This window comes from Cinclus cinclus, chromosome 30 (genome assembly GCF_963662255.1).
Source record: "Cinclus cinclus chromosome 30, bCinCin1.1, whole genome shotgun sequence".
Lineage (NCBI taxonomy): Eukaryota > Metazoa > Chordata > Aves > Passeriformes > Cinclidae > Cinclus > Cinclus cinclus.
Window position 1 is genome coordinate 1,742,857 of NC_085075.1, and position 23,679 is coordinate 1,766,535.

The 23,679-nt window shown below is 63.7% G+C and overlaps 4 protein-coding genes across 9 annotated transcripts; all 4 read right to left on the reverse strand.

Annotated features, from left to right (window-relative positions):
- Window positions 1–1,508: 1,508 nt before the first annotated feature.
- RHEBL1 (RHEB like 1) lies at window positions 1,509–3,648 on the reverse strand. Its single transcript, XM_062510836.1, is given in 9 exon segments — window positions 1,509–1,897; window positions 1,974–2,058; window positions 2,137–2,194; window positions 2,229–2,284; window positions 2,380–2,462; window positions 2,560–2,651; window positions 2,877–3,137; window positions 3,378–3,523; window positions 3,626–3,648. Coding segments are annotated over 9 exon segments (894 nt in total). The 3' UTR covers window positions 1,509–1,807.
- A 790-nt stretch (window positions 3,649–4,438) lies between these two features.
- On the reverse strand, window positions 4,439–8,331 carry DHH (desert hedgehog signaling molecule). The gene is made up of 3 exons (XM_062510987.1): window positions 8,020–8,331; window positions 6,272–6,533; window positions 4,439–5,668 (listed from the first exon to the last, which is right to left on the reverse strand). Exons 1-3 carry the CDS (start codon window positions 8,329–8,331, stop codon window positions 5,001–5,003), a joined length of 1,242 nt encoding a protein of 413 aa, XP_062366971.1. The 3' UTR covers window positions 4,439–5,000.
- A 1,913-nt stretch (window positions 8,332–10,244) lies between these two features.
- Window positions 10,245–16,202, reverse strand: LMBR1L (limb development membrane protein 1 like). 6 transcript variants are annotated; one of them, XM_062510958.1, is made up of 17 exons: window positions 15,976–16,202; window positions 14,400–14,484; window positions 14,057–14,093; window positions 13,768–13,907; window positions 13,569–13,672; window positions 13,358–13,484; window positions 13,180–13,248; window positions 12,947–13,011; window positions 12,735–12,810; window positions 12,541–12,624; window positions 12,245–12,321; window positions 12,085–12,162; window positions 11,918–11,991; window positions 11,723–11,813; window positions 11,433–11,499; window positions 11,181–11,342; window positions 10,245–11,092 (listed from the first exon to the last, which is right to left on the reverse strand). In XM_062510958.1, exons 1-17 carry the CDS (start codon window positions 16,045–16,047, stop codon window positions 11,034–11,036), a joined length of 1,467 nt encoding a protein of 488 aa, XP_062366942.1. In that variant the 5' UTR covers window positions 16,048–16,202; the 3' UTR covers window positions 10,245–11,033. The 6 variants fall into 6 exon arrangements, with proteins under 6 accessions (XP_062366942.1, XP_062366944.1, XP_062366943.1 ...); XM_062510960.1 differs by having other exon boundaries at window positions 11,918–11,931; window positions 12,541–12,627; XM_062510959.1 differs by having other exon boundaries at window positions 11,723–11,853; window positions 11,895–11,931; window positions 12,541–12,627.
- Window positions 16,203–16,799: 597 nt separating this feature from the next.
- Window positions 16,800–20,764, reverse strand: LOC134054920 (tubulin alpha-1B chain). The gene is made up of 4 exons (XM_062510983.1): window positions 20,714–20,764; window positions 18,966–19,188; window positions 18,730–18,878; window positions 16,800–17,953 (listed from the first exon to the last, which is right to left on the reverse strand). Exons 1-4 carry the CDS (start codon window positions 20,714–20,716, stop codon window positions 16,973–16,975), a joined length of 1,356 nt encoding a protein of 451 aa, XP_062366967.1. The 5' UTR covers window positions 20,717–20,764; the 3' UTR covers window positions 16,800–16,972.
- Between the last annotated feature and the right edge of the window lie 2,915 nt (window positions 20,765–23,679).

Consider the following 23,679-nt stretch of genomic DNA (forward strand, 5'->3'; position numbering starts at 1 on the left):
CGGCGCGGCCATTTCCAGAGGAAAGTAGGTCCCGCCGCCCGCCCCCGCCCCCGCCCCGCCCCGCCCGCCCCGGCGGGGCCTCCGCCGCCGCGCTGGGTCCTAAGGGGGAGCCGCGAACCGGGGGGCGCCGCCGCTCCCGCACTACTTTGGGCGGCGGGGGCTGCGGGCGGAGGGAGACGGTGCGCGGCGGGCGGGCGCTGCGGCCGCGGGGGGGGGGGGGGGTGCGGGGGGTGTGACGGCGCGCGCGCGGCCGCAGCGCACGCTGCCGGGCGGGGCGGGGGGGGGGGAAGATCCCTCCGCCGCGCTTAACCCCGGCGGCGCCGGGGCGGGAGCGCACGTGGGCACCGAGGGGGCGGGGCCGGCGGCGCGGGGCTCCGCCCCCTCCCGGGACCGGCAGCGGAACGGTCCCGAGGGTGGACGGAGGGAGGCCTCCGGGACCGCGATGGCCACGGGGTTAGAGGAAAGGAGGGTGGGTTCCGGGATGGTGTCCTCCGAGCAGCCAGCGGGAGCGGGACCGTCCGCCGTGCCCCGGGCCGGTGTCTCCGTTATCAGCCGCTGTGTCTAGTCTCAGAGCTCCCCGTAGCAGCCGCCGGGACTGGTCTGTTCGGAGCAGCTACTGCGTCTGGTGCCGGTGTTCCCGGTCCCGGTATCCCTGGAGTAGGCGCTGTGGCGGTCCTGGGGTCCCCGGTCGCAGCCGCCGAGCTCGGTCTTAGTCCCCGCTCACGTCCACCTCGTGCTGCTGCTGAGCCACGGTCCTGCACCACGCTCGCCCTGTTCCATTATCCCCGGAGCAGTCGATCCTGCTCCCCACTGCACGATTACCGCGAGCCCCACACACAGCCCTCCACCCCGTGGACCCCAGACCCTAAGGACTACAGGGGGCAGGTACCCCCCTGAGTGGGGTCGCATCCAGTCCCCTCGGACCCTGAACCCCCCCCCCCCCCCCCCCCCCCTTCCACGGGACACCCCAGTCCCGGGGAGGGGTAGGGGGATCAGACCCAGAGCCCCCGGGAGCCCAAACCCCCAGACCCAGAGATGTAGGAGGGTTATTGAGGGAGTTCAGCCCCCCTGAGCCCCTGGGCTGCCTTACCCTGGCCCCAGCACCCCCACAGCCCACTTCACACCCCCCAGCAGCTCCTACTCCTCTTTACCATCATAATTGGGTAATTAGCAATAATTAGCCCGACTGGGTGGAGATAAGCCGCAAGGGGAACCGCAGCCAGAGCCCCCCCCACACTCATGAAGTGAGAGTTGAAGTTCTCAAGGAGACAAATAGGGGGGACAGGGCCAAAGACACCCCCCCCCCCAAAAAAAAATCCTAGTGAGGCCCTTGGGGTGCTCAGCCCCATGAAGAGGGGGCTCAGCCCCATAGCACATCGAGGGTTGGAGAGACCCCCGTGCTGGAGTATTGCGATGGGCCTCACATGCTGCCTCCCCCCAACAAAGAAGAGCCCTCTGCAGTCCAGGGGTTCACAGACAAAACAACGTTTAATTGTTTCAGCCCTTACTCCCACGGGTCCGGCCCAGCAGGGCTGCGGCCCCGTGCTGGGAACAACACCCGCATTCAGCCCTGGCTGCCAGAGCAGGAACGGCCCCGACCTGTCCTTGTGTACGTGGGGGACAGCAGTGATGAGCTGGGGGGGTCCTGCCTGGGACAGAACCCCCAGCCTGCTCCCAGCCCCCTGTGAGCCCCACAGCCTGTGCAAAGTGAGGGGTTCCGAACCACAGCAGGACCATGTGGCCTCCCCAGAGCCACTGCCGTGGTCCGGGTGAAGGTTCTGGGGAAGGGTCTGCCCCATCCCAGGGATCACATCAGGTGGTAGCTGGTGGATCTGCTGTAGGAATTCTCCACGTGGTTGTTCTCCTCAACGAGCTTCATGAAGATCCCCACGGTCATCTGAGGACAAGGGGACATCAGTGCCAGCACATTGGGAACCCCGCTCCCAACACTGGGTGGGCTCTGTTCCCTAGGCTTGGCTCTCCTTGGCTGAGGACTCAAGGAAAATGGCCAACCACGACTCCACTAGCTTCTTCCCTTCATCTGTCCTCACTGCCCAGCTGAGGACCCAGCAGAACAGCCAGGGACAGGCAGGTTGTGCCAGTGGGACACACACACACAGGCAGGACTCCCAGAACCCCCCTTCCCTCAGCAGGGCCAGGTCTACCTTGTTCCCCACCAGCACCACGGGCATGCTGGGGGCACAGGGAGGGCCCTGGGCCTCCTCTCAGTGTCTTCCCCCACCTCTCTTACAGCTTGTTGTGGAGGGTCTGGACCACCTGGAAGCTGTGGGGACAAGGGGACATCCAGGCACTTCTTCCTCCCAAGGGGTCCCCCCTTGTCCCAGGTGATTCATCCCCAGGTCTTGGGGGGTTCCTCACCTCTGCAGGGAGGTCACCAAGTAGACCAGGACGTAGCCATGGATGCTGATGACGATGGAGTGTAGCAGGATGGTGTACTCGTCCTAGCGGTGGTGAAAGGACAAAATCGGTGGCAGGGGTGGCTGGGAGTCCAGCATCCCCACAACACCCCCAGACCCCCCCAAATTGCCCCAGCATTACCTGCCTGGCTGTGTCCACCACCTGCAGCTGGAACTCAGCCTTGCCCACCACCACTTGTTGCAGGCTGTAATGGTGGCACCAGGTCAGGGGGGCTGCCTGGGACCTCCCAAATCCTCCCCTCAAGGCTCAGACCCATTACCACCTCATTCCAGGGGCACCTCGGCCCCCAGCAAAAGGTTTTGGGGCACAACCTACCCCCCCCACCCCCTCCAGAAGTGGGGATACATCTGTCCTCATCACATGGGGTCCCACAGGAGCATCAGGAAGAGGGACCCCGGGCAGGCAGGCCCCCACCCCCCCTCCAGAGTGGGAATTACTGCTCTCCACCGTGGGCTCGTAGCACTCCACGAACTTTCCCTCCAGGAATTGGTGGGCCAGGGAGGTTTTACCGGGATGGAGGGGAACAAGACGGCTGGGTATTCCCAGCTTCACCCCCGGAGAGGGGGCTCCGGGGGATCCAGGGGAGGCTGCCCAGGCTGAACACGGCCCCAAACCCCCACCGGGGGCGGCGACCAAGGGTGCCGAACCTCTCCGGTGCACACGTCGTGCCCGGTAATCCCCAGTGGAGCAGCCCCGCTCTCACGCACCCCCCGGGGCAGGGATCCCCAGAGGACAGCAGCCCTCTCCGGAGGGCAGGACACCCCCAAGCCGAGTCCCCCCGCACAGAGCCAGGGAGCGGTAGCCGAGGGTGAGAAGTGAACGGTGCCGGACGGGCGGCAGGGCCCACGGAACGGCGCGGGCGGGCGCGACAAACGGCGCAATGAACCCTCCCGCAGTGCCGGGGGGCGGGGCCGCCGCCACTACACCGGCGGCCGCACGTGACCACAACACCGCCCGCCCGCTCCCATTGGCTGCGCCGGGCGGAGGGGGCGGGGCTCGGCGGCCGCGCAGGCGCCTTGGCCGAAGGGGTTCTCCATTCATGAAAAACGGAGGGAAGGGCAGCGGCCACGTGGTGGTCGCACATCTGAGTGGGAATATGTGTGTGGGGGGTCCTGGTCCTGCACCAGCCCCCCCATACCCCCGCAGTCTGTCCCGGCCGGAAACACCCGGGGGCACCCACACCCACCTCCTGCTCCCCGAGGTCGCCATCACAGCCTTCCTCAGCGCTACGGTCCCCAGGGATATTTCAGGACGCTTGACCCCTGCCCCAGGGATCCCCAGCCTCTCGCGAAGCCCGACTCAAGTGTCATGGACACCCAGCCTGGGAATACCCCAATTTCCTTCAGTGCCCAACCCCAGCCTCAGGGACCCACACCCACCTGGGGATACCCCAGCCCCTGAGGGCTACATTGCTATTTCTCTCACTAGAAGCTGAGTCCTGAGGTTGTCTCCATCTGGCCAAAATTTGGAGGGGAAGTGATTTTTTGCCCATCTGGGAGCCACAAAGGCTGGGGTGAAGTGGGCTCCCTACCGCAGCACCAGGGATCACTGGAGCCCCAGGGTGTCAAACCCCCAGGGATACCCCAGCCCCCTGTAATGCCCTAACCAGTGCCAAATACCCCAGCTGGATACCCCAGCTTCTCGGGATGCCTGGTCCACACCTAAGTGAACCCCAAGCCCTTGGGATGGATATTCCAGACCTTCAGGATGCCCAGTCCCAGGGACACCCAGCCCCCTGGGATACTCCAGCCCCTCCAGACTCCCCAGCCCAGCCTTACACATCCCCCATTTCCAGCCACAGTTCCAATCGGGCCATAGACTTCCTTTATTTTCCCAAACAATTAAATAGTAGTACTTCTTTTGTTTTTTAAACTGAAGTGGTTAAAAGCAGGCTGCCCCCTGCTCCATGGGGTGAGCCCCGCTGCTGGAGCAGGCAGGCATGGAGGACATTTATATTACCATTTATAAATAGAAAAATAAAACTCTCAAGCAGGGCGGGTTAGCGGTTAGCACAGTTAGAGTTGGACCTGGCACAGAATGCCTGTGCCCATGGCAGACGCCCTGTCCAGCTGCCCTGTGGTGCAGGGATAGGAACACTGTATGTGACAGGGACAGACAGAAAAGGGGGACGGACAGGAACTGCTGCCAAATGCTCAGTGTTGGGATGTTTTTGGCATCCCCCAGCTGGATTTGGCCCCAGGACAGGGTCTGGTGGTGCCTGGCTGGGGCTTGACAGGCACCAACTCTGGCCCCAGTGCAGTGGTTAATAAAGCAATAAATACTGGGAGAGCATGTGGGGAACCAGGCATGGGGACCTGGCTGTGGGGGGCTCTAGGACAAAGGACAGGGCTGAGCCAAGTCCCTGGGCCACCCTGTGCTACTCCATCCCATCCCCACCACCCCGTGCGCCAGGGCAGTGCTGAGCACCAACCTCCCCACAGCACCAGGGGTCCCCCTGTCCCTCCTCCCCGGGTCCGAGGGGTGCCCAGGGCTGGAGCCCCTTGCGCAACATCCAGTGTGCGGCATCACCTGCCATGTGGTAACTGGAGGGGCAGGGACCCCTACACCTGCAGGGCCTCATGGCCCAGCACGCCCCCGGCCAGCCGGTAGAGCAGACGGGAGTACCAGTGCATGCCCACCTCTGGCACCGTCCCATTGCCCACCTCGGGGTGGGCCGGCAGCAGCGAGAGGAGCCCGTGGAAGAGGCGGAGGGGGGCAAACGCCCGGTGAGCCCAGCGGTGGCTCTCCAGGACGGCGTAGCAAGATGCAAGCACCCCATTGACCAGCAAGGTGCCATGGGAGGTGAGGGGGGCAAAGACCCCCACACCATCCTCCCGAGACACTCTCAGCACCCGCGTGGGGCGCAGCCCCTGCCCGCCAGCCCCATGGGCCAGCACGGCGTCACCTGGGCGCACACGGCGGGCGAAGATGGGCAGGAAGGCGGCCGAGCCATTGGTCGCCCCACGGGCCGTGAACACCAGGTGGGACGGGGTGAGGAGCAGCCGGCGGGCTGGGCTGGCTGTCTCAATTGCCACGAAGGAGGCACGTTGGCCCAGGTCCCGGTCAAGGAAGAGCAGCACCTCAGTGGGCACCAGGCGCCCACCTGGCTCGGCACCCAGCACCCAGTCACCCTGGCGTAGGTCAGCCAGGCCCCGGCGCTCTCCGCTCTCCAGTGTCACGGTGGCGTGGCCGGGAAAGCAGCCACCGGTGCGGACAGCCAGCGAGTTATCTGGGAGGATGGAGAAAGTTACCGGTGTCCCCATCAGCCACTTCCACCGAGCCACCACCTCCAGAGGAGAAACGGCAAACCCCATACCCCCAGACCACCCCCGGAACAAAGCGGGTATTTTCCAAAGCTCCCCCAGTTCCTGCCTGCAGCTCCTGAACACTGCAGGGCCCCTTTGTCTGCCCTGCACTGACGCCCTTTGTTCCGGGCTGGAACGGTGACATTTATGGCCATTTTCACTTTCTGTCAATTGTCACTTCTGGACTGGATGGGAACTGCTGGCTGGAGCAACTGTGGGACTGGGGCTTGCAGGGCTGGAGGCTGCAGGGCTGGGGACTGCATTGCTATTCCACTCACCAGGAGCTGAACCACAAGTTTGTGTCCATCTGGCCAAAATTTGGAGGGGAAAAGGAGGTTTTTGCCTATTGGGGGGCCAGGTAGGCTGAAGGGAGCTGGACTGTGGCCACCCACTGGCTGAACCCACTAGGGCCAAACACCAACTGGAGCAATAATCCCACAAAGCAGCGGGGGCTGTGAGGCTGTGGGCTGGGATGTTTATGGAGATGGTAGCCCCCTGCCCTAGTGGCAGCCCCTTCTGTGTGGTACCTGCTTTGACGGAAACATGGATGTGAGCCTTGGACTCGTAGTAGACCCAGTCGAAGCCAGCCTCCACAGCCAGCCGTGCCAGCATGCCATACTTGTGGCGATCGCGGTCGGACGTGGTGATGTCCAGCGCCCGGCCCTCATAGTGCAGAGAGTCAGGGAGGTGGTGCCCATCCTCGTCCCAGCCCTCTGTCACCCGAAGCTTCACCCCCGGCCACATGTTCATCACCGCGATGGCCAGCGAGTTCACACGCTCCTTGCAGCGCTGTGGGGACACGCCGGCACCGGTGTCACCCTCCCCACAACAGACAGAGACCCCACAGGGCCAGACAGACGCCAGGTCTGCATAAGGCTTGGAGGGAGCCCAAAGGGGTTGCTGTGGGGGCAGATGCGGTGCCCCCCCAGGGTGCAGAGAAGGTCACGGTCGAGCTGCCCCCCTGCCTGGATGTAGGTTGAACTTTAACGTGCCCTGGGATCCCGTGGTGGAACTGCTCCACGGGCAGCCGGGCAGAAAAGGCAAGGGACCGGGACGGGCACTGGAACGGTGTCACCTTCCCCACGGCCACGGTCGTGACTGATTAACCTGGGGGGGGGGGGGGGGGAGGGCTGCGAAGCAGAGCTGGGGGCAGCTGACCCTAAACCAGCAGCAAGTCTGGGCTGACAGGGAGAGTGGGGCATCCCAGGCGGTTCCGGCGTCCCTCTGCCCATCAGCACTGGCAGCATGGCCATGGGGTGCAGGGGTCGGAGCTGTCCCTGTCAGTGTCCCTCAGCGCCCCAGTGCCCCCCCCCCCCTCCCCCGTTCAACAAAGCGACTCCCGGGAGCGCGGGGCCTTGGGGGCGGGAGTGGGGGGCGCGGGCCCGGGACGGCCGTGCCGGGGGGGGCGGCAGCGGCGGGGGGGCAGGAATGCGCTCGGCCCGGCCCGGCCCGGCCCGGCCACAATAGGCTCCTTCCAGCCCGGAGCTGACCTCAGGCCCCGGGAATGCCGCCGCGGCCACAAAGGACTCTTTCAGCCACCCGCACCCCGGGCCGGCACCGCGCCCGCGGCCCCGCCGGGCCCCGCCGCTCTGGCCCCGCCGCCTCCGCCGTCCCGGCTCGCGGGAGCTGCCGGCGCCGCCTGGACCACTCGCAGCATCCCCTGTCGCCATGGCGACCGCGGGGCCGCCCCTCGCCATGGCAACTGTGAGCATCCCGACGGGTGCGCGGCGAGTCCCGGGCTCCCGCCGCCCCGAGTTCCCCCCGAGTAGCGGGGTACCGGGGCCTCCCCCTCCGCGCTGACCCTGGGGACGGGGCGCGGCGGTGCTGAGGTAGTGGAGCCACCGGTACCTCGTGTCCCCGGTGCCATCCCGTCCCGTTAATCCCCGACGGTCTCGAATGCACAATGCCACGGGACCGCCTCGTCCCGGGGCTCAGGTGCTGCCGCGCAGCTGCCAAGGGGCCGTGGAAGGTAGCAGGGGACCGGGGTGTGGTACCGAGCGGACCCAGTAGGGACCCTGCGCCCCGGGAGGCTCCGTGCTCCTGGGGAAGGTCGGTGCTACGCGGGAGAATCCGTGAGCCCCGGGATAATCTGTGCGCCCTGGAGAGGATCGGTGGCGGCCCGGAAAGCTCCGTGAGCCCCTGAGAGGGTCGGTGCCGGCTGAGAAAGGTCTATGAACCCCGTCGAGGGTCGCTGTGATCCCGCCCATCCCTCCGCCGCCCCCGCGCCCCCACGCCCCCGGGAGCGAGGCCGGACCGGGCCGGGCGCAGCCCCCACCTCGGTCATGAGCCGGTCCGCCCCCGTGTTCTCCTCGTCCTTGAAGATGATGTCGGGGTTGTAGTTGGGCACCAGGTCCCTGAAGCGCTCCGAGCCCCGCAGCACTTTGCCCTCTGCCTTCCCGCTCGCCCCCAGCGTCTGCTCGGGCACGTTGGGCACGAACTGCTTGTACAGCAGAGGCGAAAGCTGCCGCCGCCCCAGCCGCCGCCGCCCCACCGGGCCCCGACCCGGGCCGCAGCCCAGCACCGGCGCGGCCAGCAGGCAGGCGGCGAGCCCGAGCAGGACGAGGGCAAGCGGCCTCCACCGGGGCATCCCGCCCGCCGGGCACCGCTGCCTCCGCGGGTCCCGCTCAGTCGCCGGGGGCACGGGAGGCTGGGGCGGGCATGGTCCCGGTGCAGCGGCCCCGGGGCTTTTAGATGGTCTCGGTGCCAGGGGCGGGTCGGAGCCGCTTCCTTCTCACACCCACGGTCCCGTCGCTGCTGCGGGATCCGCGGCCGCTCGGGACGATTGACCACCCCCTCGTGCCCCCCCCCCCCCCGCCGGTGCCGCCACCCACTCGGAGCGCCGCCGGTTGCGCGCTCACGGTATCAGCACCCCCTCGCCTGGCGCTGCACCTTGGTCCGGTCCTGGTCCCCGACACAGTCCGAGCCTTAGGGAAAGCCTTCGCAGAACTGCGTCCTGACACCGGGCACAGTCCCCCAGCTCCGGACACTGCCCTGGCACTGGACACCCGGCTCCTGGGGCTGCCCCGGGACCGGCACCGGGATTTTACCCCACGTCCCTGTCTTGTTTCCCCTTCCCGTCTAAATCCCGCACCCTGATGCCTCCTCCTCTCCACGGCCCCCGCACCGCGCTCCGATACTGGAACCCCCCCTTATCCGATCCGAATGCCGCGATTCTGGTCCTGGGATCTCTCCTGTCACCGCCTGTTGGGATCGGGGACCTCTCTCAGTCCCGGTCCTTCTCCTCCCGCCGTCCCTTGCACCGAGGACCCCGGTTATTCTAAGTCTATGCCGCCGGTCTCCGCACCTGCTCCGTCCCCTTGGCACAGCCCCGCTCCCGGGACCCGCTCCCTAGCACTACCGCGGTCCCCTCTGTTCGGTCCGACCCACGGTCCCCGTCCCCGTTCCTGGCCCAGCCCCCGGTACCGGCTGCCTGGGGTACTGGTCGGCACCGTGCGCCGCCCTCAGCCGCCCCGGCCGGGCTGCCCCCACCGTGGCCGCTCGGCTTCGGCGCTGGGCAACCCCTTCGGGCCCCGCCTCGGACCCGGCCCTCGGCAGCGGCGGGAGCAGCGGCCACATCCCCCGGGGCCGCCCCCGCCGGGCTGCCCTGCCTCGGCCGGCCCCTCCGCGCTCCGGGACCGGGCCACCCCCGGACCGGGACCGGGCTCCTCCAGTGATCCAGGTACCGCCGACGATAGGGTCGGGCTGCTCCTGAACCGGCACCGGCCTCCAACAGGGACATGGACACCTCCGGGAGCGGGGCACCCCCGGGACCAGAACCGGGACAGGACCGCGTCCCCCGATGCAGCACCCCAGAGCTCCCGGCAAAGCGCCCTAGGGGTCTGCGGGTCCCGGCGAGGACAGGAGGCAGCAGCGGGGAGTGGAGGGTTGGGAATGGGTCGGGGGGGTCCCGGCCGCCACGGCCCCCCCACAGCCCCGGTGCCAACTCGGGGTGACTGGGAGGGGAGCGGGTCGCGGGGAAATCGCGGGCACCGATGGCCTCATTTCCTGCAATATAAACCAGGTTTCCTGTGCTTCCTGCTCGGCCCCAGCCTGGGGGTGGGGGGGGGGGCGGCTGGGAGCGAGGGGGGGCCTGGCCCCCCACCCCCGCCATGGAGGGGCGGGGGGCGGCCTGGCTCGGCCCCAGCCCGGGCAGGATGGGTGGGGGGCCGATTCCCGGGCAGTTTCCGCTCCATCCCAGGAGGTGAAGCCTCTGCTTTGCCCCTCATTTGGGGTAGCTCAGCCCATACCCCGAAGCCTCCTGGAGCCCCCCAACACCTCAGGGGTCCCTCATCCCAGGCAGCCGGTGGGAAGCTGCCCTTGCCTGTGGCCTTGCCTGGAAGAAGCTCGTTAACCCCAACCAGGAAGGGGGTTAATTATGGCCTCATAGGGGCCATAAGGAGGGGCAGGACTGTGACCCCCCCAAAGGCAGGGACACCCCGCCCCTGCCCCCTTCCTACTCAGCCCTGCCCTCGGGAGGAATAAAACCCCCAGATTCAAGGATGTTTATATAAAAACAGTTACTCTTTATTTCTCCAAACAAGTTCCGTGGTAACAGAGACCTGATGTACTCATTACATCAAGCTGCCTGGGGTGGGGAGGGCTGTCCCCTGCACCCCAGGACCCCCTGTTAGGGACCCCAAAGGCCTTGGAGTGGGCAGGGGACAACCAGTGTTCCCCTGCAGCTCCAGAGTGACACAGGGATGGAGTGTGGAGTGACTCTGGGCAGGGAGCACACGACCCCCTCCCACAGTGTCAGGACAGTCCCCAGGTGGGGCAATATTTAAAACTCAACCAGACCCCAGGGAGCAGCCAGGGGAGTGCGGGGGGGCCCGGCCATTCTTGCACGAGGTATGTAAATGGGGGGTGGGGGGGCTGCAGCCAGCACAGCCTCAGAGAGACCCCACACCCCTTAGGGATGTGTGATGGGGATGTGGCTCAAGACCAAGGCTCAGTAGCACAACACGCTGAGATAGAGCAGAGGGGGCAGCCCCCAAAGGTGTCTCGGTTCTCCCTGAGGGGCTCTGATGTCCCTGAGGTATCAGACACTATCACGGCCACCTCTGTGGCTGGCAGCCACCCTGGGGGCCACCACAGTGGGGAGGACATGTCCCTGTCCCCCAACTCTAACACGGCTTGAAGAGAGGCTGTCTGGAGGGTTGGCCCTGCCCATGGGGGGTCTCAGTTCTACCTGAGGGGCTCTGATGTCCCTGAGGCACCAGGCGCTATGACGGCCCCCTCTGAGGCTGGGGGCCACCAAGGGGGGGGGGGACATGTTCCCGTCCCCCAACCCTAGCAGGGCTTGCTGCAGGTCCGGCAGCGCGTCACGGGCAGTGGCAGCTTGTGCAGACCTGAATACAGGAAGAGTGTGAGAGCCAGGGTGGGGGACAGGGGACACCCCAGCACCCATCCCTAGTGTCCCCATGTCCTTGTCCTCACCAAAGGCACGGATGAGCTCGGCCTGGACCGCCCAGGAGACCCTTTTCACCAGGCACAGCGTGGTGAGCCCCGCAAAGCCCATGTTGTAGAGGAAGACAATGTAGAAGTTCCCCAACCAGTTGAAGCGGCCAAAATCCCCCAGGAGGTCAAAACGGGTGATCCCTGCACAGGGGTGGGGTACACTGGTCAGGGCACCCCAATCCTTGGGACAGCCCCATCCAGGCATCACCCTCATCCCTCTGGGAGGCTCACCCAGTGTCCTGGAGAAGACGGGCAGTGCTGAGCTGAGCACCAGCAGGGAGACACAGTTCCCGATGATCTGGGGAGAAGAAGGAGGTTTGGGGGGGCAGTGCTGCTGCAGGGAATCCCCAGGCTGGGGAAGGGACTTTCCAAATACCAGGGAACCACTGGGGGGTCCTGCCCAGCTGTGGGATACTGTCCTCCCATGTGGGGACACCACAAGCAGTCCACAGGGACACTCTGTGGGGAACAGGGTCTTGTCCCCCCACAGTAGCCCCCCAGCCCTGTCCTGCTGCTCCCACCTTGGTGAGGGGGGTGTCCTGCCGCTCTGGGAGCAGGCGAGTGAACAGGGGGGAGCTGTAGAAGCCCACAACAGAGGAGACCATTAGGTAGCTGCCAGGAGTGTTAAGGAGGAAAACAGGATGGGATGGCACTGGGAACAGTGTTGGGGACACAGGGGACATCACTGGCGACACAAGTGCCCGCCTGAAGGATACAAAATGAGGACAACCTGCAGTGCAGCTCCAAAGGAACCAAAGATAGAGAAGGAAACCTGGCCCAGGGATGCATCCTGCAGGAAGAAGAGGGCACAGGTTGGGGAGGAATGGTCCCAAGACCTGCGAGGGACACAACCCTGAGCTGTCCCTTCCCCCCACCCAGGTACCTGGATGCCCCGTGGCATCGCAGCATCATCCAGCAGCAGCTCCAGGACATGGAAGCAGACAATGAGCACAGAGATGCCCTGGGAAGAGCAGAGAGGGAGTGAGGCCATTTGTGAGGATAGGGATAACCCCCAGCTCCCCTGGGAGCCCAGGGCCACTCACTGTCAGTGCTAGGAGGCCCAGCATGGCCAGGGGGTAGCCCAGGTTCCTCTGCCAGGGCGATGCTCGGTGCCGCAGCTCTGTAGGGAGGATGCGCCCAGGTGAGAGGGGAGCACAGCTCCCACCCAAAAGGGCAGGAGACCGAGGTGGCCCCAAAGTGCCAGGATGGGGTGTAACAGCCCCCACCCCATCTCCCACCCACCCTCCCTCCACAGAGCATGGATTGCCAGGGATCCAGTGCTCCCAGTGCCAGGCTGGAGGGAACCCAGTCCTGGCCTTCCTCCTGCCAGGCTCCTCACCCAGCTTCCGCCTCTTGCTCCGGATGGCAAAGAATTGCTCCTGCAGCATCTCCATGTCCAGATTCAGCCAGCAGGAAGTTTTGCCTGCTGGAGGGAGACCCAAGGGGCTCAGGGGGGGTGAGGGCTCCTATGTGGTTGGGTAGAGGGGCCCCCAATCCACCCCATGCTCTCCTTTCCCAGCCAGCAGCACCCACCAGAGTGGATCCTGTGGGACACAGCGGCTTCCTCAAACCTCGTGCAGCTCAGCTGCTCATCCAGGTCTTCCAGGAGCTGGGGATGGGTGAGGAGCCTGTGAGTGGCTGCAGGGGCGTGTGAATGGCTCCCCATGCCTGAGGTGGGAGACCAGGCAACCCTGGGGGCAGTCACCCCCAAAGCTGGGGCAGAGGGATTAGGGGGTATGCCTTACCCGGGGTTTCACCAGCAGCTTCCCAGTGACAGTGAACATGGTGGAGAGGCCAAAGGGGGTGCATACTGTGGTAGGATGAAAGGCTGAACAGGAGGTGCCCTGCCATCCTACCCCTCCCCACACCTCCAGAAGGATCCTGGAGGCTTCAGCCATGAACCATGGGCCTTCCAGACCCCATTGGCATGTTCCATTGGCATGGAACAGCACCAGGGTCTCGTAGGGATACAACTTACACAGCAGAAGGAGGACACCGAAAAGCGAGATGCAGGAGTAGAGGTAGGGCAGATAATATTCCCAGAGGTCTGTGGAGACAGTGGGATCAGGCCAGTGGCACCAGAGATCCCTTGCTCCATTCATTGCCAGGGTCTGATCCTGGAGCAGGGGGGCCCAGCACACTCCAGCAACACCCACCATAGAGTGACTGGCGACTGGCAGCATCGTTGCCCACGATGGCAGAAGCCACCCAGACCATGCCCAGCACCAGCAGTGTCAGCAGCAGCAGCACCACCGACGTCTCGTACACCCTGGCCATGATGCCCTGCAGGAGCTGGGTTAGCAGGGAGCCACCGAAGGGGAGGACAGGGGGGACATGTTTGGGGCAGGGGTTTGCATGATCACCCACCTTCTTGGATCCTGCAAACCCCTCTGACTCAGTGAAAAAGTAGGCAAAGGGCATGAGGAAGACCAGGGACATATTGGAAAAGAGGAAGACCAAGTTCCAGAGGCCTGGAAGAAGGGGAAGAGCATGGGGTGAGCTCCCAGGCAGGGCAACTCTGACCCACAGATTTTGGGGATAGCCCAGGGTCACCCCATGCACTTACCATGAATAAGGGACCCGTTCAGCCACTGGATGTAGTAGTTCTGGGGGAAGGAGAGCAGCACCTCATTGCTGATGATAGAGAAGGGCAGGAGGAGGACAGCACCCAGTGCCACAGCCAGGGTGAAGGTACAGAGCCCCAACCTGCCCGAGGGACAAGCATCACCTCTGGTGTCAGGGTTCCTCTGGGTGTCACAGCCCAGCTCTGCCACCCAGTGTCACCAGCACCCACAGGACACGGTGTCCTGGCTGAGGAAGAGGAATCAGGGGACAGGGGACAAGCAGGAACTTACGCAATCCTGTTGACAGCAGCATCCTCGTCATCATGAACTGCGGGGACAAAATCCCAAACCAAAGGGCTGGGGGAGGTAGGGCTGCCCAGAGCATCTCTCCCTGCCCCCTGCCCAAGTTCTCCCCTTTCCAAATGCTGCAGAAATCCTCCCAGGGAACTGGGACTTTGCTCCCACCTAGGGCAGCTGGTGGATGCCCAGCAGCAATTGGTATCACAGCAACCAGGCTGTGGCAGGATGGGGACTCCTGGGGGAGGCCAAAAGCAATGGAGGAACAGGAAAAACCTTCAGGAGGCTGAATGTGGCTGTAAGGACTGCCTGGCTCTGGCAGCTCCCGCTCTCTTACCTCCTGTGAAATCCGTGTGCTTCTTAAAGTGGGTTATGATGAAGTGGCAGAGGATGTAGAGGCTGGCGAAGAGCAGGGCACAGATCTGCAGGCAGAGGAGTGTGGGCAGTGTGGGCATGCCCTGAGGGCAGCACTCCTACCCCAGCTCCAACCCCTGGTGATGCCACCAGCCCTAGGGCTTGTCAGCTCCACCCTATTTGTTTTTCCACTCTTGGCCCTGGTTACACCCCACTCGTGTGCTCAGACCTATCTGCTCAATGGGGGCTGCACACAGGGTTCACACATCGGTGCCCACAAGCTGGCACAGCACCCAGGCCAGGGGCCTGAGAGCCCACCCAGGTCTGGATCAGGCTGTGCCAGCAAATCTGTTACCCCGTGGGACATCCCTGAAGTGCCTGATCCCACAGCCCTCGCCTTTCTGGCACCAGCACCCAGCAGAGCCACGGGAACAGCCTTGAATCAGGCGCCAAGGACATCTGCAGTGCTCCTCCCGCCCCCGCTGGAACGCCGAGGTCAAGCCAGAGCAGACGATGTTCAGGGAACACGGCGACCTTTCATCCCACTGGGTACGCGTCAGGATGAGGAAAGGTTGCCTGAATCCTCCACCTTGGCACAGGTGCAGTGGAGAGCAGCTGTGGCACCTCCCTTCTGCCTGACTGGGGGTGCTCTGACCCTTGCTGAGGGTCCCCAGGATCTGCCAGTGGGGTGGCTGGCAGCTCCCAAAGCTTTCTGGGCTCCCAGAAAGGCGGTACCCAGCAGGTCTTTCTTCTTCTGCTCCCACCCATTAAAGGGTCTCAGGCCACAGGTTCCCTCTTGTCATGGGCTGTACCCCCCAGGCCAACGCTCTGCCTGGTGGGGGGAGCCCCAACTCTTCCTGTACTCAGTGAAGTCGTGCTAAGTAAGTTTTGTGCTGCCCATGCCAAGCCAGGGGCTCCGGAGTGAGCTGCAGCTCCCCAGGATGGAAGTCTGGGGGGTTCCAGGGCAGAGGTGCCAGGTTCTGGCCACCAGGTCCTCCCTGTAGCCACTGAATGTGGCAAGGTAGCCTCGGTACTGCTGGTCACAGCCCACTTGGCTGCCCTGCACGCAGCATCCCAAGGCCCTTAGGAGACGCCAGGACCGGGACATCCAGGTCATTCCCATCCCTGAGCCTGCGGCAGCAGGGCCAGAGGAGCAGACCCAACTGGCTCCCTCTGTGGTACCCGAGGTTCAGGGGGCTCTGTAGGGTCCATTCCTGTTGACACCGAGCTGCTGGCATGGTACCACCACAGCCCAGCACTCCCAGTACGACGCGACCACAGCTGGCACTGCTGGAGCCGGCAGAGGGGTGTCGGAAGGGGCTCAGCAGGGTCCAGATCTTGGGACCCCACTATCTGCTGGGCACACACAGCCGCGGCGCCTGGGGCCCCGATAAGCACAGGGTGTGGAGCACTGCCACAGCCGGGCCGTAGAGCCGCCACCGGGGATCCCGAGGGTCCCATGGAGGGCTGCAAGCTCCCAGCCCCCCTCCCACCTCTCCCCGCCACACCAGGCCCCTTCCACCGCCCGCCGCCCCTCACCGCGGCCCCCGGCTACTCACGATGCACTCGCGGACCCTCTCGTGGAAAAGCTGCTCCCGCACGGCCAGCGCGTCCGGCTCCACAGGGGCCATACTGCGGCCAGCATGGCAGGGCCGGGCGGAGCAGCTGCGGGCAGGGGCAGGACGGCAAGGCCGGTACCGCCACCCCGCTCCAGCCCCTCCGGTACCGCCGGGAATCGCCGCTCTGAGCCCGCCGGGTCCAGCCCAGCGCCGCCGCCGCTGGCCCCGCCCCTCGCAGTGACTCCGCCCACCGCGTCCGGCCCTCGCTACAAAGTATCCGCTCGCCCGGAGCCCGGCAGGTCCCGCCCCCTACCGCCATTGGCTCCGAGGTTGAATGAGGCGAAGCTCATTGGCCGGACAGCGGCGCGCCGCGCGCTGATAGGCTGAGCCCACCCGCCGCTCTCACGGGGCCGCGGCCCCAGCGCACCCCCCGGATTTAGGAGCGAGGATGGAGCTAATCCTGGGACACAGATAATCCCAGGAGCGTTAATGCCGGAGAGCAACGGGGGGCAGGGCTGGGCGCTCGAGCGCTGGGGGCACCGGGCAGGGCATGGCACCTTGGGGGGAGGAGACAGCTCGTGAAGGAGCCCAGCAGCACCCACGGTGAGGCCCCACCCTGTGGAACCCAGGAATGTGGGGGCTTCACCCCCCCAGCTAGCAGGGCAGGGAAGGGCTGGCCAGCTCGGGTAGCAGCAGTATCATGCCAGTTGCCTCACTGGGCACAGACAATAGGGACAATCTGTTCCCACGGGATAGGGCCAGCAGGCCCGGGTGAGAACAGGCGCTGACACAGAGGGTTTGTATCCAACACAGTGTATCTTCTCTTAAAGCCTTTTATTCACAGACACGGTACAGACACATGGAAAATCTGCATGATCACATCCGAGAAGGCAGCATACCCCTAGCCAGACCCACGGGCCCACAGTGCACAAGGAAGCTCAAGTGTTTGAAGCAGACATTTTGTGGACATGCGACAGTGACAGAAGGAACCCAGCGTTTAGTATTCCTCCCCTTCCTCCTCTCCCTCTCCTTCCACAGAATCCACCCCCACCTCCTCATAATCCTTCTCCAGGGCAGCCATATCCTCACGGGCCTCCGAGAACTCTCCCTCCTCCATGCCCTCCCCCACGTACCAGTGCACAAACGCCCTCTTGGCGTACATCAGGTCAAACTTGTGGTCCAGGCGGGCCCAGGCCTCGGCGATGGCCGTGGTGTTGCTCAGCATGCACACGGCGCGCTGCACCTTGGCCAGGTCGCCCCCGGGCACCACCGTGGGAGGCTGGTAGTTGATGCCCACCTTGAAACCAGTAGGGCACCAGTCCACAAACTGGATGCTACGCTTGGTCTTGATGGTGGCGATGGCAGCGTTGACATCCTTGGGCACCACGTCCCCGCGGTACAGCAGGCAGCACGCCATGTACTTGCCGTGCCGCGGGTCACACTTGACCATCTGGTTGGCCGGCTCAAAGCAGGCGTTGGTGATCTCGGCCACCGAGAGCTGCTCGTGATAAGCCTTCTCAGCAGAGATGACCGGGGCATAGGTGGCCAGTGGGAAGTGGATGCGGGGGTACGGCACCAGGTTGGTCTGGAACTCTGTCAGGTCGACGTTCAGGGCTCCGTCAAAGCGCAGCGAGGCTGTGATGGAGGACACGATCTGGCTGATGAGGCGGTTGAGGTTGGTGTAGGTGGGACGCTCGATGTCCAGGTTGCGGCGACAGATGTCGTAGATGGCCTCGTTGTCCACCATGAAGGCACAGTCAGAGTGCTCCAGGGTGGTGTGGGTGGTGAGGATGGAGTTGTAGGGCTCCACCACAGCCGTGGACACCTGCGGGGCTGGGTAGATGGAGAACTCCAGCTTGGACTTCTTGCCGTAGTCGACAGAGAGCCGCTCCATAAGCAGGGAGGTGAAGCCAGAACCGGTGCCACCACCAAAGCTGTGGAACACCAGGAAGCCCTGCAGCCCTGTGCACTGGTCAGCCTGCAAGGTGGGAAGAGGAAAACAAAACCAAACTGTCAGTGCTTTTGAACTTCAGCTGCTATTGACTTGACTAGGCAGACCCTTATTTCTCCCAAGGATCTTAGACTTTTGTGGCACCTCTGCCCACTCCACATCCAGCCATAGCACTCTGTGATTCAAAATGACCTGTCGTCAGGAAAAGGACCCCTTTCCTGCCCTCTCCCTTCAGCTGCTTCCTCCTATGACCCTGGCAATCTGCTTGATGGAAGGGGGAATCCACTTGGTCTGCCCCAACAAGAGTTAAATACTTGGCACAGCTGCTCATAAGCAGTTGGTCAAGCAGGATCAGAGTCCAGATCAAGGAGAAACCTCAGATGACCTTAAAAAAGGGATGAAACAAGGTTTGCCAGGGACAGAAGTAACAGAATCCCACAAGCCTCAACACACCCCTGAAACATGTCATGTGTAGGGCGCACATCCTGGCCTGGTGTGGTGGAGTCCTGAGTAACGGGATTCAGGTCAAGGGGAAGGGAAGGGGCTGATCCTGATCACTTAGAGGAACCAGGATGTGATGCAGGCTGACATGACTCACAACAAATCCATCGAGATACTGGAGGCACAATATGGACCATGCAGGTCAAGGAAGGTAGTTCGTAGGTCTCTCCTAGGACAGCCCCACCCTCTGCTCCAAAGTGCTGATGGGCTGAGAAGGACCTGCCCTGCAGCACCTGGAGCTTCCTTTTATCCGTCATCTCACGCAGGGATGGACCCACCCCATGAGACCCCCGTGTCCCTACCAGCTTGCGGATGCGGTCAAGGACCAGGTCGATGATCTCCTTGCCGATGGTGTAGTGCCCGCGGGCGTAGTTGTTGGCCGCATCCTCCTTGCCCGTGATCAGCTGCTCGGGGTGGAAGAGCTGCCGGTACGTCCCCGTGCGCACCTCGTCTGCGGGGACAGCCCCGGGCCCCGTTAGCACCCAGCGCCCGCTGCCAGCGCCCGCCCCGCCTCACCGGCCGCCCCCCGCGCCCTCACCGATCACCGTGGGCTCCAGGTCCACGAACACGGCCCGGGGCACGTGCTTGCCGGCGCCCGTCTCGCTGAAGAAGGTGTTGAAGGAGTCGTCCCCCCCGCCGATGGTCTTGTCGCTGGGCATCTGCCCGTCGGGCTGGATGCCGTGCTCCAGGCAGTACAGCTCCCAGCACGCATTGCCGATCTGCACGCCTGCTTGGCCCACGTGGATGGAGATGCACTCGCGCTGCGGGGGCACACGGCACCGGGTCACCCCTTTTGTCCCCTCTCTGTCCCACCCCAGCACCCACCGGCCTGGGAAGGGCCTCTCCCCAAGGCTGGATGGAGCCAGATCCTGCCCAGATGCAGTCATTGTGCTTTTTCTGAGTATGCACCACTGTGGTCCCATCCTACTGCCCCCTTCCTCAAGAGCTGCTAACCTGCACATCATAGGGAGCCAGGAATAGTGGTTCCAGGGTTATTGCTGGTTCCCAGTACTCCCAGTCCTCTCCATCCTCAATTCCAAGGTGGACACCCCTCTGCAGTTGGCCACCCATTGCCCTCCTTTCCCAGTTCAGGAATACCCCTATATCCCAGGGAACATCCCTTTTTTCCGGTGCAGAGTGTACTCAGGTCCGGGGGCCCCATCGTGGTCCTTCCGCGAGCTGTGACCCTGCTTTCTGCAGGATGAAGGGATCTCACAGGGGCTCAAGCTCAGCCTCCTCAACCCGAGTTTTGCCTTAGTGCCTCCCGAACTGGTGGCTGAGCTTAGCTAGGGCCACCCAGAATCCGCAGAGTGACATGTGGGGTGACAAACGCGTTTGGGAACAGACTGCAGCCACTTGTAGGCAGGTCTCTGGGGGTCCCACCACCCTGTAGCTGCCACCATCTGCTCCCAAATGGCGCCCAGGGAGGACATTTTCCAGCCGGGCAGCCTGGGCAGGGCGAGGTCGGGAGGAGGAAGAGGAAGCTCAGCGCTGCAGCGGGGCCCAGACTGCACCAGCTGACCCGAAACCGCGGGGATGGGCCGATGGCGTCACCCCCGGGGGGTCGCGCACATTCCCGGCCGCTCCCTGCCCCGCGCCACCTGCTCCGCGCGTTCCTCTCGGCCGGGGCGGGGAAGGCCGAGCGCGGGGGGAAATCTGGAGTGGAGCCCCCCCCCCCCCCCATGATCCACGGAGCGAGACCAGCCTCACGGGCTCTGTTGGGGCGGAAAACGGGGAAGGAGGCCTCGTGCTCCCAGGAGGGGTGAGGTGAGGGGGGGGGGTCCAGAGCTGGATTTTGGGGGAAGGGTGAATATGCGGAAGGGGCGGGGCTGTGCCCCCGCCGCACGCCTTCCCGCGCGCGGGAACGGTAACGGTCGGGCTGGCCCCGCCCCCACCGGTGGGCTACTGGACACCACGTGTGAGCACCCCAGGAATGCTGTGACCCCCTCCCCAAGGGCGCTTCCTGCACCACGGATCTCGCCTTCTATCCCTGCTCAACACCCCCAGCCCCTGCTCTACCCACCCACGGTCCCCACCGTACCCCCCATGCGCTCCCAACTTTCCGACTTGATTCCCCCCTACCCTTATTATCCCTCAGCCCCATCTCCTCCAATCCCCCGAAGTCTCCCCGCCGCCACTGCGCCCCCTTCGTCTCCTCCGCACCCCATCTCCCCGAATCCCACGAACCCCTCAAATCCAGCCCTTCTCCTCCTTCACACCCCCCCCCCCCCCCCCCCAATGCCCCGGGCCCGCCCCGCCCGCATCTTTCCATCCCCCTCCCCTCACCATGGTTCAGGCTTGGCTACTCGTCCCGACAAGCAAGGAATCGACGCAAGTACCAGCTACAGCCGCCCCCGGGCGCCCCCCTATATACCGGCCCGAGGGGCGGGCCGAGCACCCCCGCCCCGCGTGTCTATTGGCCGCAACGCCCGTCTATGAATGCGTTCGCAGCGTCTATTGGCTGAGGCGAGTGGCGCGCTCCGCCTCCTCCGCCCTCCGTGCTGCGGGACTGGGGGGGGGAGGGACGGGGAGCCTCCCGTCGTGGGGTGCAGCCCCCTACGCCCCCTCGGTTTTCGAAAGGCACCCCCCGTACGGAGAGTGCGGGGTACGGGGAAGTCTGACCTTCCTAAGGTGCTGTGCCCCCCCGGTAATGCGTTTGCAGCGTAGGATGGGGGGGCACTGCCGTTCCTGCCCGCCCCCCCCCCCTCCCTTTTCACCGCCCCTCCCGCCCGGTGCGGCTCCGCTGCGGAGGAAAACTGCGACATGGGGGGGGGGGGCGGCACGTGCTGCCGCGCCTGGTTTCGTTCCCCCACCCCCCCCAGGCTGTTAATCCGCTTCTCCGGACGGACCCCCCCCGCCCCATCAGCACCGCTCGCCCTCCCCGCCCCGGCTTACTTACACCCCGGGGGTCCCACCCTGACCATCTGCAGGCTGCGCAGCCCCCCCCAGCACTCCCCGAGTCCATCTGCACCCCCCAGCCCCTCCCAGCCCATCTGCACCCCTGGATCCCACTGCGATGGGGGGGTCCGGGCTCCCCCGGCGGGGTTCGCACACTGGTGGGGTGGACCCCGTTTTTCAGGATGGGGTTGGTCTCAGGCATGTCCGCAGCACGGGGGACCGCACCGAGTGCCACAGAACACGGGACGTGCCGGGGTCCCACTGTGCCCCATGAACCAGAGCAACGCCCTGCCCGGCTGTGAGGCCACGGAAAACACCGTGGGGAGCCAAGCGAGGCGGGGGGCGGGTGGCCATCCCCAGCCCCCATCTAATCCCCGGAGCTATTTGCACCCAATAATCCGCCTTCCTGTTTTGTCAAGAGCTTTGCGGAAAACCCAGCGGGCCCTGCGGTAGCACGCCCTGCCGGAGGGGTGGGGGGGAAGCGCTCTTCATCGCCTCCCGCCCCACCGGAGCCACCCCACTCCGGGGTCACCGGGCAGCTGAGCCCACCGGGGGCTGGCGGTGCTGGCGCGGCCGCATCCGCCGCAGCTGCACTGCAGCGGTGACGTGGCTCCCCGCCATTTGCCTCGCTGGCCGTGTGGCCGCATGGCCGCTCCGGCCCCGCCGTTCCCACCGGCGAGGAAAGGGCTTCTCCCCCTTCCTCCTCAACCTGCCCGCTCCAGGCTCCCACCCGCTCTCAGTGTAGGGGTCCTGGATGGTACTTGGGGGGTAAACTCGGTTCTCAGCGACGCCAGAGTGGCGGCTGCTCGTGGAAGAGCTGCTGCGGGTTGTGTTAGTTTGGAGTTTATGGAATGGGTGTTCCCAGGGTGTGGGGGGGGTGGTCATTACACACATCCCCCCAGATTCCCAGCGCATCACGTCACCTCTGAAATGGTGTTACCACAGTGTTTTGGGTCGCTCAAATAATTACCGGCAAAAGCAGGTTTGATGTTAAAGTGCTGCAAAATTCGCTGGCATCTTCTCTCTATGAGTCACCCGGTAGAGAGAAAGCCAGCAGAGGAAAATGGGGCTAAAATTTAAAGTCGATCAATGTAAAACTAAAATTGGCCAAAAGTGACCTAAGAGGAAGCTGGGGATGGGAAAAGAATGATAAGGATAAAATGGAATAATAATTGAGATCCTCCCTGAGTCAGAATGGGCAGAGTGGAGCCCCTGTCCCACTGACAAACTGAGCCCTGGGGTTGACTGACAGTTTAAGCCTAAAGGTTTAAGAGCACTTAATCCAGAGTTTAATTTAAATAATTTAACAACATATTAATATGGAGTTTACTATAGGCACAACAGTAACCCACTTAAGGTCTATTTTATTTATGTATCTAAAGTGCTTAAGAACCTGAGAGCAACATTCCTAGCACATGTGTTATAGGATATTCACCCTTACACACACACATACCTGAGAAGCATGTACAGGTGTAAATACCTATGAAAAATCCACCTTGAGTTCTGTATTGACAACAGAGCCTTTGTGTCTTCTAAACAGGCCAAAGATTGGGCCCCAGGTTCTGGGGGGTTGGCCCAAGCTCTGTTCAGCCTCCAAGAATCCCAAACTTGAGAGTTCACTGATCCTGAGAGTTGTCCTGCCTGCTGTGGAAATCTCAGGGGGTCTCACTCAGGACTTGCTGGTTAAAACATTGCAAGTGTTGGCTTTTTAGTCGCTCTAATTTTCTATCCTGGCTACAATTTGGATCTTCCTTTCAAAGTTCAATAACAAATATGTTGTTCTTCAGAAAAGGATAGTTCCCAAGGCTGTTCCTTAAAATCAAGGAGTTCTTTTGATAATACAAGTTCCTGTGAGCTGATAGTGTTACTGATGACCTTGAGGAGCTTGGCCCAAGTGCTGCTCCTCAGGGCCTAGCCTGAACTCATAGTGCAGGAGAGGGAGGGATGAACCACAAAAATGAGGGTCCCTGGGGTGGCCCCCAGCTACAGCACCCGCTTGAATTTCACTCCTCAACTTCCCTTTCATTATTTATCCCTGTGTGGAGCCATGAGGGACAGGGTAAAAGGATAGGAAAGGGAGGGTAAAGAGGCTCCCCCCATTCAGCCTCCCAGTGGCTGTGACAAACAGGGCCAACTCCTGATCCCTGAAAGACCCAAAGGAACTTGAGGATGTGTTGTGGTTGATGTTGGGGGAACCTTGTGTATCCCCAAACACCGAGCTGCATGGAGGGAACCCTGCCATCCCCTGCACTCCCACCTGTGGTGGGCAGAGCATCCCCTCCCCAGCCCAGGAGGAGGTAGCAGAGATAGCAAAGACTTCTGTCAAACAGGGGCCTCAGGGTTCTCCAGCCCAC